General features: G+C 60.2%; 1 protein-coding gene across 1 annotated transcript; it reads left to right on the top strand.

The window, feature by feature from the left end:
• The first annotated feature begins 633 nt into the window (after positions 1-633).
• On the top strand, positions 634-14,917 carry KCNK3 (potassium two pore domain channel subfamily K member 3). The gene is made up of 2 exons (XM_065681974.1): positions 634-973; positions 12,338-14,917. The coding sequence occupies exons 1-2, from the start codon at positions 691-693 to the stop codon at positions 13,228-13,230; spliced, it is 1,176 nt and encodes a 391-aa protein (XP_065538046.1). The 5' UTR covers positions 634-690; the 3' UTR covers positions 13,231-14,917.
• The last annotated feature ends 355 nt before the right edge of the window (positions 14,918-15,272 follow it).

Raw genomic sequence — 15,272 nt, 5'->3', positions numbered from 1 at the left:
AGAAGTGTCTGAGTGTCAGTGGGTGCACACCCTGCATAGGGCATGCTGGTGTCACCGGGTACTGGTACCAGCACTGGTGCGGGTACAAGTGCCAGTACCAGTGACAGTGTGTGGGTTGGGTGCAGGTGTTGGTAGTGGTGCTGGAGTGGGTGCTGGGTTGTGCCACTGTCTGTGCAGGTATCACTGCCGGTACCTGTGCAAGTGCAGGTCCGAGTACCGGTGCCAGTGTGAGTTCAGGTGCAGGTGCGGTGGGGTGTGGTTGTCAGTGTCGGCGTCAGGACCGGTGCTGGTGAAGATGCAGGTGCCACTGTCTGTGCGGGTGTTGATGCTGATACCGGCGCAGGTGCCAGTACCGGCGCTGGGCAGGTGCTGGCACTGGTGCAGCTGCGGAGTGTACCAGTACCGGTGCCGGTGCGGGTGTCAGTACCCGTGCGGGTGCGGGGAGCCGCCGGTCCCGGTGCCGATGCAGGGCGCTGCGGGTGCCGGTGCGGGGCGGTCCCGGTGCGGGTGGGGTGCGGGGCGGTGGTGCTGAAGGACAGCTCCGCCCCCCCCTCCGCCCCTCCCGCCCCCCGCTCCTCCGCCGCGCCGCGCCGCGCCGGGCCGGGCCGGTCCCTCTGCCGCTGCCGCCGCCGCCGCCGCCGCCGCCATGCCCCAGCCGGCCCCGCCGCCCGCCGCCGCCGCCGCCGCAGCATGAAGCGGCAGAACGTGCGGACGCTGGCGCTCATCGTGTGCACCTTCACGTACCTGCTGGTGGGCGCCGCCGTCTTCGACGCTCTGGAGTCGGAGGAGGAGACGGCGGAGCGGCGGCGGCTGGAGGCCAAGAGCCAGGAGCTCAAGAGCAAGTACAACCTGAGCGCCGAGAGCTACCGCGAACTCGAGTGGGTCGTCCTCAAGCTCAAGCCGCACAAGGCCGGCGTCCAGTGGAAATTCGCCGGCTCCTTCTACTTCGCCATCACCGTCATCACCACTATAGGTACCGTCTTCCCGGTGCTCCTGCCAGCGGATACCCTCCTCCTCCTCCCGGCTGCGGGACGCCGGCTCGGGTCACCCCCCACCACCACTCTCTCCCCGGTACAAACCTTCCCCGACCTCCCGGCCGTCCCCGTGGTATCGGGGTGACCCAACCGTTCGGCTCCTCCACTACAGGGACCCCCCCCCAGCCCGTCCCCGTGGTATCGGGGTGACCCGACTGCGTGGTTCCTCCGCTACCTGGACCTCCCCCACGCCCGTCCCCATAGTATCGCGGCCACCCGCCTGACCCGATACTCGGCTACCGGGACACACACTCCCCCGCCCGTCCCCGTAGTATCGCGGCGACCCGCCCTCCAAGCCCCCGATATCCCTCGGAAAGCCCCGTCAGCGCCCTACCCAGAACGCCAATCCCCCCAGCGGCGGGCGCATCCACCTCTGCTACCACGAAATCCCCGCTCGACCTCCGCCCGTCCCCCCGGTACCGGGGCGACTCTCCCGAAGGGGAGACTCTGCCATCGGAAAATCCCAGCCCGGATCCTCCCGAAATCTCCCTTTCCCGTAGCGTCAGGGCTACCCGATCTGCCCTTAGCTCCGCTGCCCTGGGAACCCCCCTCCCGGACCTCCGCCCATCCCCGCGGTATCGGATCTACTCGCTAGTCCCGCTTCCCAGCCCTGGAGCCCTCACCGGACACTCCCTTTAGCGCCCATCCCCGAGGCATCGGGGATCCCTCCTGCCCACCCTCTCCCACCTCCTCTTCCTAGAGGAACAGCAACGTGCCCATCCCCGTGGTCTCTGGTGTCCCCGCTCTCTAGGCACCCCTATCCCTGCAGCCTCTGGGCTCCTCACTGTCACATTCCCCGTTTTGTACACACACACCCCCCCCCGCACGGGTCGGGGGCCCGTCACCTCCACTCCCTCACCCCACTGCAGCTTAGGGGGGCGATCTAAGCTAGGACCTGCTGGGTCCAGCCCTGCGGGGGGCAGCGAATGCTGGGGGGGTTCCCAGTGGGGCTGTGGGACGGAGGAGGAGGAGAAAGGTCCCCTGAGGACAGGGGTCCCTCGCAGCCGATCTCCTGCCCCTCCTGGGGGATGGATCCCCAGACCGAGGGACCCGGTGCCCGCTTGCTTGCACGGATGCACTGACCTAACAAGGGAGATATCAGCGTTGCACCCCCATGCTCAGGGTGCTCCTCCTGCCCCAACCTGGGGATGCTCAGGGTGTCAGGAATCAGGGTCCCTGAAGAGATGCTGCTGGAGACTGCTGGGGGGGGGGGGCGACCCCAATTTGGGAGAGGGGCTCAAGGAGCTGGGGGGGCTGCAGGGTCCCGCAGGGTCCAGACCAGTTGGACTGCCAGCCCATCTGTCCTTGGGTGCCCTCGATGGGGACCTGCCATCCCCTGGTCCCCAAACTGGGTGGCTGCTGGTTCCCGAGGCTCAGGCACGGGTGTTGGGCAGCTGCTGGCTCCCGGGGCTGACACACGGGTGTCGGGGTGGCCGTGGCTGAGTGGCGGCGGGGTCTGGCCCTTCCCTGCTGGCGAGAGCAGCTGGGAAAGGCTCTGGAAGTGAAGCCAAGCAGCTTATGTTTGACGTGCGAGGGAGGAGGAGCGGGCAAGGGGGTGCGCGGGGGGCTGGGGCGAGGAGCGAGCGGGAAACGAGCAGCGTCTCGCTAGCCCACACAAAGGATGCTGCAGTGACGGAGGAAGGAGACAAAGCCGGGCCGGTGGGCACGGTCCTGAGGCTGTAGCTCAGCACCGGGCTGCGGGCAGGCTTGGGGGCTCTGCCATGCCTCCCCTGGACACCCGCTGCCCTCCCCTACCTGCAGCTGCACGGACCCCGAAGGGATGGAGGAGAGGTGGCTGAGCCCTGATGCAGGCGTTACACCCCAGCAAAGCATCCTGCCGCCTGCAGAGGGGGTTAAAACCCTGATCCCTTCTTTCGGGGTGTGTTGTGGGAGCTCAGGGGCGGCTCTGGGGTTGGGGTAATGGCACCCAGACCCCCAAAACGTGTCTGGCCACAGTGGAGTGGGAGGCGGATGCAGAGGAAATGTCCCCAGACTGGGCTCTATTGCTCTGCTAGCATTAAGCACTTCTTTCCCAGCAGCTTCAGCCTTTCCATGATGTCCAAGAGTCCATAGGGAAGGGGCACAGACGTAACTAGGTACAGCCATGGTGGCTTCATCAAAATCTGAGGAGTTAGAAGGCAGGTGGCCTGTGGCAATGGAGCTCGGGTGTGCCAGCAACAAGAGCAAAATCATCAAAAGCCACTGCTGTCAGGGAAGACAGGAAAGAAAATTCCATTATTCCCATGAAATGGGATTTTCAGGGCGGGGGGGTGGGGGGAGGCATTCTCCCAGGAAATCACCCACCAGCCCCTCTGTAAAGCTCCTGTTGCAGTTGGGGATGGTGAAGAGCCAGGCTCCCGTGGTGCTCCGGAGGCAATCAGAATGTCAGGTCAAGATCTCCATGCCAGGGCCAGCTTTAAAATGGGAAGGAGGGAAAGCCAGGAGGGCGACAGGTCCCACTGAGAAAGTTTTTCCTACATTTCAGGGCTTTTTTGGGTTTTTTTCCTTTATCTGGGAAGGGAGCCAAGAAGCGGCTGCTCTGAAGGTCTCCCACAGTCCCCACTCCCTCCACAAGGCTGTCCTGCACCCTGCTAGTGGGGTGCAGCCCCACCAGTGCCTGGAGACCCCCAAAGCACCCCAGAGGGGGACCGAGGACTGGAAGGTTTAGGTTTGCTGTCACTCACTCCGCAAAGCCACGGGCAAAGGGAGCTGCAGGGTTTGCAGGGACCACGCTCGCCTGTCCTCACAGCAGGGCTGGTCCTCAGGGTCTCCTTGTGGGATGTCAGCATCAGCAGCGCATGTCCCCTGCCACCTCCATCCCTGTCCCCGCACCACGGGCCTCTGTGCTCCGGGGCTGGCTGTGATGGCTCTTTCTGGATCACTCCCAAAAGACACATTTCCTCCCTCCTTCCTCCCCGGCTCGCTGTGTGCAGAGGCGAGCGGCCATCTGGGCCGGGGCAGGTGGCAATGCCACTGTGGTGTCACCATCTGTCACGGCCCTCCTCCTGCCCCACTTGTTTATCAACGGAGCAGGGGCCCTGGGGTGAAACCAGGTCCTCACTGACCCTCTTTGGTATGGTCTGTCCCTGTCTGTCACCCCATCACCCCCATCTTGGGCTGCCCCTTACGGTGGCAGTAGGCCTGACCTCACTCCATCGCATTCATACGGGAAGCCCTTACCCTTCCAGCACCAATGGGAAGGGAAGGACCTCCATTTTCTGGCTTTGGGGGATGCAGCAGAGGGAAATGTCTCAGGAAGGCATGGGAACCACTGGAACAAGGAGGAGGTTGAAGCAGCCTGGGGGCTGCAGTGGGGCTGGTCGAAGGGAACCCACTCCCTCTGGCCCCTCCGGACATTTCTGTTCCCATCCTGCAGTAGCTGTGCCTGATAAAAAAATAGCAGTAGAAATTAGTGCTGGCACATTTGATAGGTTTCAGAGTTAACGTGCCGGAGGGAAAAACTGTCCCACTCCGTGCCAGGGTTGGGATATCTCTCCCCTCAGCCCAGTGCCCCACGGAACGCGATGCCCAGTGTGTGACCCCAGTCCCATTACAGGCAGTGGAAAGGGACAGGCAGCGTCTCACCCCTTCCAACCCGGTGCCTCCTTGCTCGCTGGTGTGGGGTGGTCCTTTGAGTGCTCCAGCCATGCTGCAGGGGCTGGCAGGGAGCAGCACTGGGCAACTGGGATCGCTTTCTTTCCCCTCCAGTTAACCATCAGGCCACCCCTCGCCTGTGGTATGCTGGTATTGCTCATTAGGGTGTTCACTCTGAAACCTAATGAGGGTATACACCCCTCTGCCACTGACCCTCATTGCAGGGAACACGAAGAGGGTGAATGGGGAGATGGAATGTATACACAGAGACCAGAGTCATCCCTGAGCCTTTCCCAGAAGTGATGTGTGTTTTAGAGGTACAGGCCACCACCCCTGCAGCCTGCCCTGATGGGTCTCAGTGCCTTTGCCAAGGAGGCAGAGCCTCTTCCCAGGGTGGCTTCAGCAAACCTGTGGTGTGACAACATGGGGTGGTATTGTGGGTGTCCTCTCCCATGGGATTTTGCCCATGGACCCTCTGAACAGGGGGCTTGGCCCAGCTGGCTGGATCGCTGCCCCTTTGCGAGCATCCCTCCCTTCCTCCCATCCCCCGCTCCCTCCCAGGCTATAAATTCCATGCTCCTCTCCATCCCGAAGCGATAACAGCAATTAATACCCGCTCCTTCCCTGCCCCCCTGCCTGGCCTCTCCCAGCTGATGCCTCATTAAGCTCGCCAGCAAAGCCTGACTCAGAGCAAGGCATAAACACCATTCGCAGGGCAGAGATGCTCCGAGGCGAGGGGGGGGTCACCCAGGACAGGACCAAAAAACCCCAATTTCTTTGGGTTTGGGCGTTTTTCCCCTCGGTTTCCAAGCCCCAGGTCTGGCTGCTTCATCTTGGTGCTGCCAAGTCCAGTGCCAAGAGGGCAGACTGGAGCTGGAGGCTGCGGGAGAGCCCCGCTCTGCTGGGGTGTGATTTATGGGCTGGCTTAAATATTTATCAGGCGGCTCTCGGGCTGAAGTGACTGCGGCGCGGGATTTATAGCGGGCACCACCACCTTGGATAAATCACAGCAGGAGGGTTAATTGAAGGAGCAAGAGTGGAGCGTGCTGCAGTGGGGAGGGGGTCTGCCTGCCGAGAGGGGAGGAGAGCGGCCATGGGGCAGAAAGTCTGCACTGGTGCTGCAGTGGTGACGGGTGCTGGGTGCATGGTGCTGAGCACTGGTGCACGGTGCTGGTCCATGATGATGGTGCATGGTGCTGGCTGCTGGTGCATTATAATGGTTCACGGTGCTGGGCACTGGTGCGTGGTGCTGGTGCACAGTTCTGGGTGCCTGTGAATGGTGCTGGGCACTGGTGCATGGTGCTGGGTGCCATTTCACACCCCTCCACACCTTGCTCTTACCCAAACAAAGCTGGGCACCAGGAGGAAGGAGCCACATCCTGGTTTTCACACTGGAGACCCCGGGTGAAGGCAGCCAGGAGAGCTGGGGTCAGCCACCCCTCTGCCAGCCTCCAACCCTGCCCTGTGGGGGCCTGACCCAAAAGATGGGTGTAAATAACACATTTTCCGTAAAGGAGGAGCATCACACGGCATCCGCCTGCTCCCGGGGATTCCGCAGCTTCAGGTCTGTGCTGTCCCAAGGGGTGCCCCCCAGCAGAAAAGCCCAACAGGACCAGTCTCCCAGATAAGGGTGTCCACCAGCATCCAGCCATGCCCATCACCGGCATATCGCGCCTTGCCTGCCAACTCAGAGGGTATCCATGTCCTGCTGCAGGGTCCCTAAGGTCAGAGGGGGACCCGCCTTTTGCAGGAGGAGGGGAGGGATGGAGCGGGGAGGGAGAGGGGGCCGGGAAGGGGCCTGGCGGAGCCCCAGGACAGAGGGAAAAATTGCCAGTTTCGGCGCAAACAGGCGCTTGGCCGGCGCCGGGATTTTCCATGACACCATCCTGCCCCCCCCCCGCCCGCAGGCAGCAGGGCTGGGGGGGACCGGCGCTGGATGCACCCCCAAATCGTCCTGCTCTGCCGCCTTCCCCGGCAGGAGGGCAGCGAGAGGGGATGTGGGGCTGCCCCCCGGCACCCCCACTGTGGTGAGAGCAGGGATGGGGGACTGTGAGACAACCGCACTCCCAAGTGTATAGGATAAATCTGGGGAATGGGGTCACGGTGATGTGGGGACATAGGGGTGGCAGGGGGCAGATGCTGCTGCAGAGGATAGGAGGGGGTAATGGGGAGTTACCCCAATGCTCTGTTTGGGCGGGGGGGGGGAACAGGGAGACCCCAAAGTCTGCCCCCCATGCCCTTCACCCAGAGGAGGGGTGAAGGGGCGCAGGAGAGGTGAGTGCAGGGTAGGAAGAGGTCTGTGGGTGGGTGGGTGGTCGAATGGACAGATGGATGGATGGATGGATGGATGGATGGATGGATGGATGGATGGATGGATGGATGGGTGGACGGATGGTCATAGAATCACAGAATCCCAGGTTGGAAGGGACCTCAAGGATCATCTGGTCCAACCTTTCTTCGCCAAGCGTGACATAGGGTAGATGTCCCAGCACCCAGTCCAGCTGAACCTTAACAGTGTCCAGCACTGGGGACTCACCACTTCCCTGGGGGGATTATTCCAGTGGCTGGTTGGGGAAAAATTTTCTTCTTGTGCCCAGTTGGAATCTCCCCAGCAGTAACTTGTGCCCATCACCCCTCGTCTTTTCCACGGGACTCCTTGTAAAAAGGCAGTCTCTGTCTTCTTTGTAGCCACCCTTTAAATACTGGAACATGGGGATAAGGTCTCCCCTGAACCTTCTTGTCTCCAGGCTGAACAAGCCCAGCTCTCTCAGCCTTTCCTCACACGGCTGCCCGGTGCTTGGATCATCTTTGTGGCCCTTCTCTGGACCCTCTCCAGCCCATCCACATCTTTTTTTGTACAACAAGGGTCAAAAATGGACACAGTATTCCCAGTGTGGCCTGACAAGCACTGAGCAGAGTGGGACAATGACATCTTTATCTCTGCTGGTGATGCCTTTGTTGCTGTTCCCCAGCAACCTGTTGGCTTTATTGCTGCAGGATGGAAGGATGGATGGATGGATGGACGGATGGATAGACGGATGGATGGATGGATGGATGGATGGATGGATGGATGGATGGATGGATGGATGGATGGATGGATAGACTGATGGATGGATGGATGGATGGATGGATGGATGGATGGATGGATGGATGGATGGACGGATGGCAGGCAAGGTGAGAGGATGTCAGGCTGGTTGCCTCTTCAGCTGCTCTAATGAAGGCGCAGCGAGGACAGTCCCTGCTGTAGGTCCAAGTCACAGCTGGGACAGGGACAGCCTGGGTGCTCTGTGTCCCCAGGCTCACTCCATCTGCATCACTCAAGTGACCACCAACTCACCCCAGGGACCTGCTGCTCATGTCCCATCCCTCTGCTCTGGCTGCCGCTCTCCCTGCCCAGCCAGGACGTGTCCCCTTCCTGGGGGGGACGGAGGCACTGCCAGGCACCAGTGTCCCCATGCAGCACACCCAGAACTGTGTCCCTTCATGCTGCGCTGTGTTTGCTCAGGGCAGGCTGCTGCTGCCACATGGCTTTTTCCCAGCTGCAATCTACCTGTTGTTTGCATCTGCCAGGCAGTGCCAAGGGTATCCCATATGTTGGCTTCATCACTGGGTACCCATCGCTGGGCACTGATGACCTGGCAGGGCTGGGCACAGCCTGGGTGGCTCTCGGCTGTGGGTGCTGAAGAGAGCTTGCACCATTTGTACCTCAGTCAAGCTTGTGTCACCCAAGAGAAGTGGGTGCCCATTATACACTGAGTGGGATGCTGGTCCTTACTGGGAGCAATGGGGTGGTGGGACGCAGGTCTGGATGCACAGCTGACATGAGGAGGATAAGGATCACAAACTGCACCCCAAGGGATACCCACTCACTGCCTCCTTCCTTCTTCTCCATGAGAGCCAGGAGAATAGAGTGCCTGGAGCTCTAGTCCCAATCTCCTGCCATGGGCAGGAACACCTTTCACTAGACCAGGTTGCTCAAAGGTTTCATGCTTGTGTGAAACCAGCCTCAGAAGGACCTGAGCTGGGTTCATCCCAGGCTGGGACAGAAACTGGGGCTGCTCCAAAACGTTGGAGCCCCCAGAGTGGTCAATGCCTCTGTAGACATCCCCAGCCCCCCTCAGCCAGGATACTTGAACCATCCCTACTGTTCCTCATCGCTCCTGCAGCTTCACAGCCCAGCAGTGGAGAGTGCGAAAGCTGCAACAGGTCAGAGACCACAGTGAAGGGCTCTAGCATCCCTCTGCCGGGGCCAGGCTGTTGCAGCAGCAAAAGGCAGCAGCTGCACTGGGTAAGGGAGGGGGACACCCACCTCATGTACCCCTCAGCAGACAGCCAAGCTATGGAACCCAACCTGCTCCCTGCACGGGCCCCGGAGGACGAGCACCATGGTGGCTCTGGCAGCAGGAGGCAGGGCTCCTGCCCAGGCATGGAGGTGTCCTGGTGTGGGCCATGGCTCGTGGCCACCAGCCCTCTCTCCCGGCCAGCGCCTGCTTTCCTGCAGTGATGTGTAAAGCAGGGAGCTGTTTTCCTGACTGCTTCACCCCCTAAAACCTCGGCCCAGCTCCGGGTCCCTGTTGTCAGCTGGGATGCTCTGTGCCCTGCCCTGGCACCCTGCACCCAGTGTCCCTCATGGTGTCCTGTCTCCCTACCTTCCCAACCCTTTGCACCTTCCATCCTTGTTACAGCTCCCCTCTGCAAAGTCCTCCCCTCCTCCCATCCCCATCCCCAGCAGCTGCCCACTAATCCCGGCCATCCATCGCTCCGACAGCCTGGGATTTGCTCCAGGCCAGGGCCCTGCTGAGACCTGCACCTGCTCCCTGCAGCCCTAAAAAGGAGAGGAGCCGGCTGCGTTCCGCAGGGACGTGTCATATTTTCTCTCCGGGGACACACGCCGTGCTCCCTGCCTGCTGGCAGCACCCTGAGCCGGAGCACCCTGACCATGCTCTCCCATGGCAGCATCCCATGGGACACCCATCTGAGGAGCACCCACTGGCAGGGTGGTTTGGGGTGCAGGAGATGGAGAGGAGATGCTGAGCTCCTTTTGGAGGGAGGGCAGGAGCACAGCAGGAGCCTCACTGAGACTGCCAGGGAGCTTGGCCAGGTTGGGAAGTGCCACAGTGCCAGTGCCTGCCAATGCATGCTCCTTGAACCTGGCAACTGCGGGACTTTGCCGTATCTCCGGGAGCTGAGCACTCTCCAGTGTGGTTCCTTGCCACAGTGGATGAAACTGCAGGTGCAAGAGAGCTTTGGGGGTTCACTCTTTCCTTCGCCTTCCTGGGGTCTCCCTCTCCCTCCCAGCTGGATTTCATATCCCAGTGACCTTTCCCCTGTCCTCAGACGTGCTGGAGATCAGGCAGCGCCCGCTAAAGCTGGGAAAGGGGAGGGGGGTGACAGATTGACGGATGCTTGGACGCGCTGCGAGAGCTCATAAACTCCTTTCCCTGGGGAAACGGGGCTAAATATAGCTGCGGGAGGCTGCGGTGGTGCGGGGCAGGCAGGAGCAGGCAGGAGGATGCTCAGCGAGGCTGTTGGCAGGGATGGGGGCCGTGGGCACTGCTGGAGGCTTCTGTCCTCAAACCCATCCTCTACCAGCTGATGCATGAGGAATGGGGATATTTGGGTGTCTGGGAGCAGGACAGAGGCATCTGGCAGGAGACGGAGGGCACGGGCAGGCAGATGGGATGGTGAGGGCTCTGAGCCTGCCCTGAGGGCAGTAGGATGTGACCGTGGGTAAGTGCACCCAGTGGCCACCCAGGTCTCATGGCATTGCCTCAGTTTCCTTTCTGGTGCTGGGGGAGGGGCACAACAAGCAGCAGGCCCCCCTTTTTCATCAGTGGGGGAAGGAGCAGGATGGTACCTGCCACTGAAGGGAGCAGCGCTGCTTTCCAGCAATGCCCCGTCCCTGGCAGTGTTCAAGGCCAGGCTGGACAGGGCTTGGAGCAACTGGCTCTAGTGGAAGGTGTCCCTGCCCATGGCAGGGGGTTGGAACTGAATGAGCTTTAAGGTCCCTTTCAACCCAAACCGTTCTATGACTCTATGATGCTCTCTAGCTCCCTGAGCCACAGCCCAAGTCAGCAGTGCTGACAGGGGTAGAAGATCATGCCAGCTCCTTGGATGCAGCTTGAACGGAGACCTGATGATCCTTGGTTTTGCCTGGCTCTGGGCTGGCTTTATCCTTGGTGTGCCAAGAGTGATCGTGACTTTGAGGGATGCTGCCTGCCTCTACCCAGCCAGGATTAAACAGAGCCGGAGCAGAACAAGCTCCCACGGGCTTGGGGTCTGCTGCAGCATCGCGTGGCCATGGGTGATGGTTTACTTGCTAGGGCAGGCCTTGGAGAAGCGGGTGCTGCAGTGGATGTGCTTGTGCCGGCACCCCCAGCCCTGTCCCAAACATGCTCATGGCCCAAGGGGAGCATTTTTGAGCCCCCTGGGGTCTGAGTGGTCAATGAGCTGGGTTGCAGACCCCAGCCCCCAGCACTGCTCCTGCCTGCCCCTGCCCATTGCCCCTGCTCCTGCTCCTGCCTCTGCCTCTGCTCTTGCCTCCTCCTGCCTGCTCCTGGACCCCAGTCCGATGGCTTGGGGTGTTGGGGGTGAAGCTCTCAGTAGCCTTTGCCCTGGCGGTCATCCATGGTGTGGGGTGCTGGAGGTGGAGAAAGGGGAGAGGAAGGAGAAGGGGAAGGCAAAGAGAAAAAATGGGAAAGGGAAAAACTAAAAGAAAGGAAAAGGAAAAGAAAAGGAAAAAGGAGCAAAAAGAAAACCAGAAAGAATGAAAGAGAGAAAAAAGATAAAGGGAGAGAAAAAAGGGGAGAAAGGGAAAGGGCAAGGAAAAAAGAGTAAGAAAAGGGGAGTGGGAAAGGAAAAAAAAAGGAAAGAGAAAGAAAAGTAGGGAAAGGCAAAAAGGAGAAGGAAAAGAGGAGAAGGAAAAACAGAAAGAAAAGGGAAAGGAAAAAAGGGAAAGGGAGTGGGAAAGATAAAAAGGGAAAGGGAAAAGGAGAAACAAAGGAAAAGGAAAAAAGAGAAAGGGAAGGATCAGGAAAAGGGGAAGGGGAGCAGCCGGCGCCCAACAGCGAGGGCCCCTCTGCAGCTCCTCAGCCCGCAGCTCGGCACCCCCCACCCGCAGCCTCAGCTGCCTGTGCCAGGGATCCATCAGGAACAGCCAGCGCAGAGGCAGGACAGGTCCCTTCTGCCAGGGCTTGTGCGCAGGGAGCTGAACTGAAACCCCAAAGGGACCCCAGGGCTGGGTGTGGGTGCTCCCCCAGCTCGCATAGCAGGCTTGGATGGCAGGCAGTGGGCAGTGGGGACATGGCGATGGGGGGCAGAGGAGAGCCAGCTGCCATTGTCTCTTTGGGTCCTCAAAACTCCCTGTTCTCCTCCTCTCCTTTGCCTTTTCAGCTGCTCCGATCCAAGCATCCCCAACTGCCCCCATCCCACACCAGAGATCCATCACCTCGTCCATCACCCTCTGACAGCCCCCCAGCTCCTTTCCCCACGAGCCCAGGGCTTTCCCCCTTCTCTCGCTCCCTCCTCTTCATTTTCATTTAGAGACTCCATTACCCTCCAGCCTGCAGAGCCATCTGTGGTCACTCCTTGTGCCTGGGGATGAGGACAGCACCGGTCAGGGTTGGTGGAAGTGGTTTGAAGCTCTACACCCCCTAACCCCCCTGCCCCAGACCACCGAGCTGATCCCACTCTGTGGCTTTGCTCCTCAGGTTATGGCCATGCAGCCCCCAGCACGGACGGGGGGAAGGTCTTCTGCATGGTCTATGCCCTACTGGGGATCCCCCTCACCCTGGTCATGTTCCAGAGCTTGGGCGAGAGGATCAACACCTTTGTCAAGTACCTCCTCCACCGCATCAAGAAGTGCCTTGGCATGAGGCGGGTGGAGGTCTCCATGGCCAACATGGTCACCATCGGGTTCTTCTCCTGCATCAGCACCCTCTGCATCGGGGCGGCCGCCTTCTCCTACTACGAGCACTGGAGCTTCTTCCATGCCTACTACTACTGCTTCATCACCCTCACCACCATCGGCTTCGGGGACTACGTGGCCCTGCAGAAGGACGAAGCCCTCCAGAACAAGCCGCAGTACGTGGCCTTCAGCTTCGTCTACATCCTGACGGGGCTGACGGTCATCGGGGCTTTCCTCAACCTGGTGGTGCTGCGCTTCATGACCATGAACGCCGAGGATGAGAAACGGGATGCGGAGCACCGGGCGCTGCTCACCCGCAACGGGCAAGCCAGCAGCATCCACACCACGGACACCGCCTCGGCCGTGCCGGTGGCGGCAGGGGGTGGCGGGAGCGGCGGCGGCGGCGGCTTTCGGAACGTCTATGCTGAGGTTCTCCACTTCCAATCCATGTGCTCGTGCCTGTGGTACAAGAGCCGGGAGAAGCTGCAGTACTCCATCCCTATGATCATCCCCAGGGATCTCTCCACCTCGGACACCTGCGTGGAGCAGAGCCATTCCTCGCCTGGCCGCTGTCCGGAGACCCCCTCCAATAGATGTTTCTGCAACGCCCGCCGGTCGGCCATCAGCTCCGTCTCCACCGGGCTCCACAGCCTGGCGGCATTCCAGGGGCTCATGAAGCGCCGCAGCTCCGTGTAGCTCCTCTCCATCCCCACCCGTGTCCCCCAGACCCCTCCCCTTGGCTCTGTGGCCAAAGACCTCTCTTGGTCATGGCAGGAGGAGACCACCCCAGGTCTGGCAGTGGGACCCCCAGGGAGCTGTGGGCCATGGTCCTCTGGCTTGGGAGGGATGCAGGAACAGCGGCAAGGCTGCCTGGTCCTCTGGGAAGCGGGAAGAAGGGAGCTGCTGGTTTTATTTTATTTTAATTTAAATTAATTTTATTATTTTATTTTGCAAAACCACTCCTCAAAAATGTGAAACTTGGAGAGCTGGAGAGTGCTTTAACTTGATGGGGTGGGGGGTACGCCTGCACCTCCCTCCATGACGAACTTTGTGCGAGGGGCTGGGGACCCCCATAGCCCCAGCACAGCCCCAGGGCAGCCCAAGCGTGCAACAGCACGGCCGTGAGCCAGACACACGGTCCTGGGCGCACCAGAGGCCTCATGAGACACGGACTGAGAAGGACATGGGGCTCTCAGCACCGACCGCAGGCAGCGGCAGGGTCCCGTCCCCTCCGTCCTCTGCCTCCTCCAGCCGCGGGCAGCGAGGGGATGCCGCTGCGAAGGCGAGCACGCATCACAGGGCAAATCAGGCTAAGAGGGGCTTAGACGGAGCTCTCTCGATCCCTGCACACATCAGCCTGCCCCTGAGGCTGAGAAAACAAGCCGTGAGTCACGTAGGCTGCCGAAAACGCCTGCCTCCACTCAGTGGGCAGCCCCCCGAGAGCTCTGTGGGGTTATTTCAACCCTTTTCAGACTGGCAAACCCAGGATTTTCCCAGTGGAAAGGAAGCAGGAAGCACGGATCCATCACCAAGGAGGCAGGAAGGCAATGGCAGCGTGGTCCCTGGGACCCCCATCTCCATCCTCTGCTGTGGCAGCGCTGGGGCCAGAGCTGTTACCCTTGGGGAGATTCCCTGGGACAACTTGAGGCATTATAAGAGTTTTTCACCCTTCTTCTCCTTCACACCCCTGGGCTGCTCCAGTCCCCTTTCAACCTGCCCCCCCATCGCACCCCAACACCCAGAGCCCAGAGCAGGGGATGCTCTCAACGCTTTACCCAGCAGAGACATCCCGGGGTCACCCCAACACAGCAAGAGGGGAGCAAAATCCTCTTTCCTTGTCCTCCTACATGCACAGGGCAGCCCCCAGCCCCATGGGGAGCATCCCCATCGTCCCTAGGACTGTGCCCACCCCCCTGCCAGCATCCAAAGCACAGGCTGTCCCCCCAGCAATGGGGACACTGGGGGACACCCTGACATGCACTGGCCCCTCTTTGAGCACCAGGAGTGCCAGGGGGACTCTGGGGACAGCCAAGGCACCCAGCCCACTTATTTCTTTTCTCACCTTTTAACAGAAGAAAACCAATGTATTTCTAATACTTGACAACTTGTACATACTGTTAGATACCAGAGAGGATATTTATTACAAATGATGCTATCATCGTATCTATAGAAGTCTATAAATATCTATTGGAAAGAGGGTCTTGGGGGAAAACTTGTTGATGACTCCGGAGAATTTCTTTTCGCTCTCTGCATCCTTCTCATCCCAGGGTACCCATGGGGAGCCACACTCCCCACGGCAAGGTTTCTCTGGTTCTCATGCCAAAGTATATTTGTACCGCTGAGTTACCTTCCATAGAGAGAAATAAAGGCTGGTTCAAACCTCGGCATTGCCTCGACTTCTTCCCTTTAGGGGATGGGGGTCCCAGTCCCATGGGACCTCCCTACTCCAGCTCTGTGCCCCATTGCCCTTGCTCTGCAGGGACCAGGGAGTATAAGAATTTCTTTGGAATAAGCTTCTGCCCCTCTCCTGGCTTTTTCCACAGACAAGGGAGAGGAAAGGAAGGAAGGAGAGGCTCAGCTCTGAGCTCTGCAGCATCCTTTAGTGAGTTCAGTGGGAGAAGTGTCTCCCTTCTGTATAGGCTGAGCTCAGGGCTTCCTGACCTCTTCCATCCCACCATCACCTGCTGCAGCTTTTCCCAACGGAGCCCCTCCAAACCCAGCAGAGCTGTAAACCTCCT

This window comes from Lathamus discolor, chromosome 5 (genome assembly GCF_037157495.1).
Source record: "Lathamus discolor isolate bLatDis1 chromosome 5, bLatDis1.hap1, whole genome shotgun sequence".
Classification (NCBI taxonomy): Eukaryota; Metazoa; Chordata; class Aves; order Psittaciformes; family Psittacidae; genus Lathamus; species Lathamus discolor.
The sequence above is the reverse complement of the archived record's forward strand: the minus strand, read 5'-3'. Positions and strand labels throughout refer to the sequence as shown.

Coding starts and splice junctions, on each gene's coding strand:
- KCNK3 (XM_065681974.1), top strand. CDS start 691: ATGAAGCGGCAGAACGTGCGGACGCTGGCGCTCATCGTGTGCACCTTC. Junction 974..12,337: donor CACCGTCATCACCACTATAG/GTACCGTCTTCC, acceptor TTTGCTCCTCAG/GTTATGGCCATGCAGCCCCC.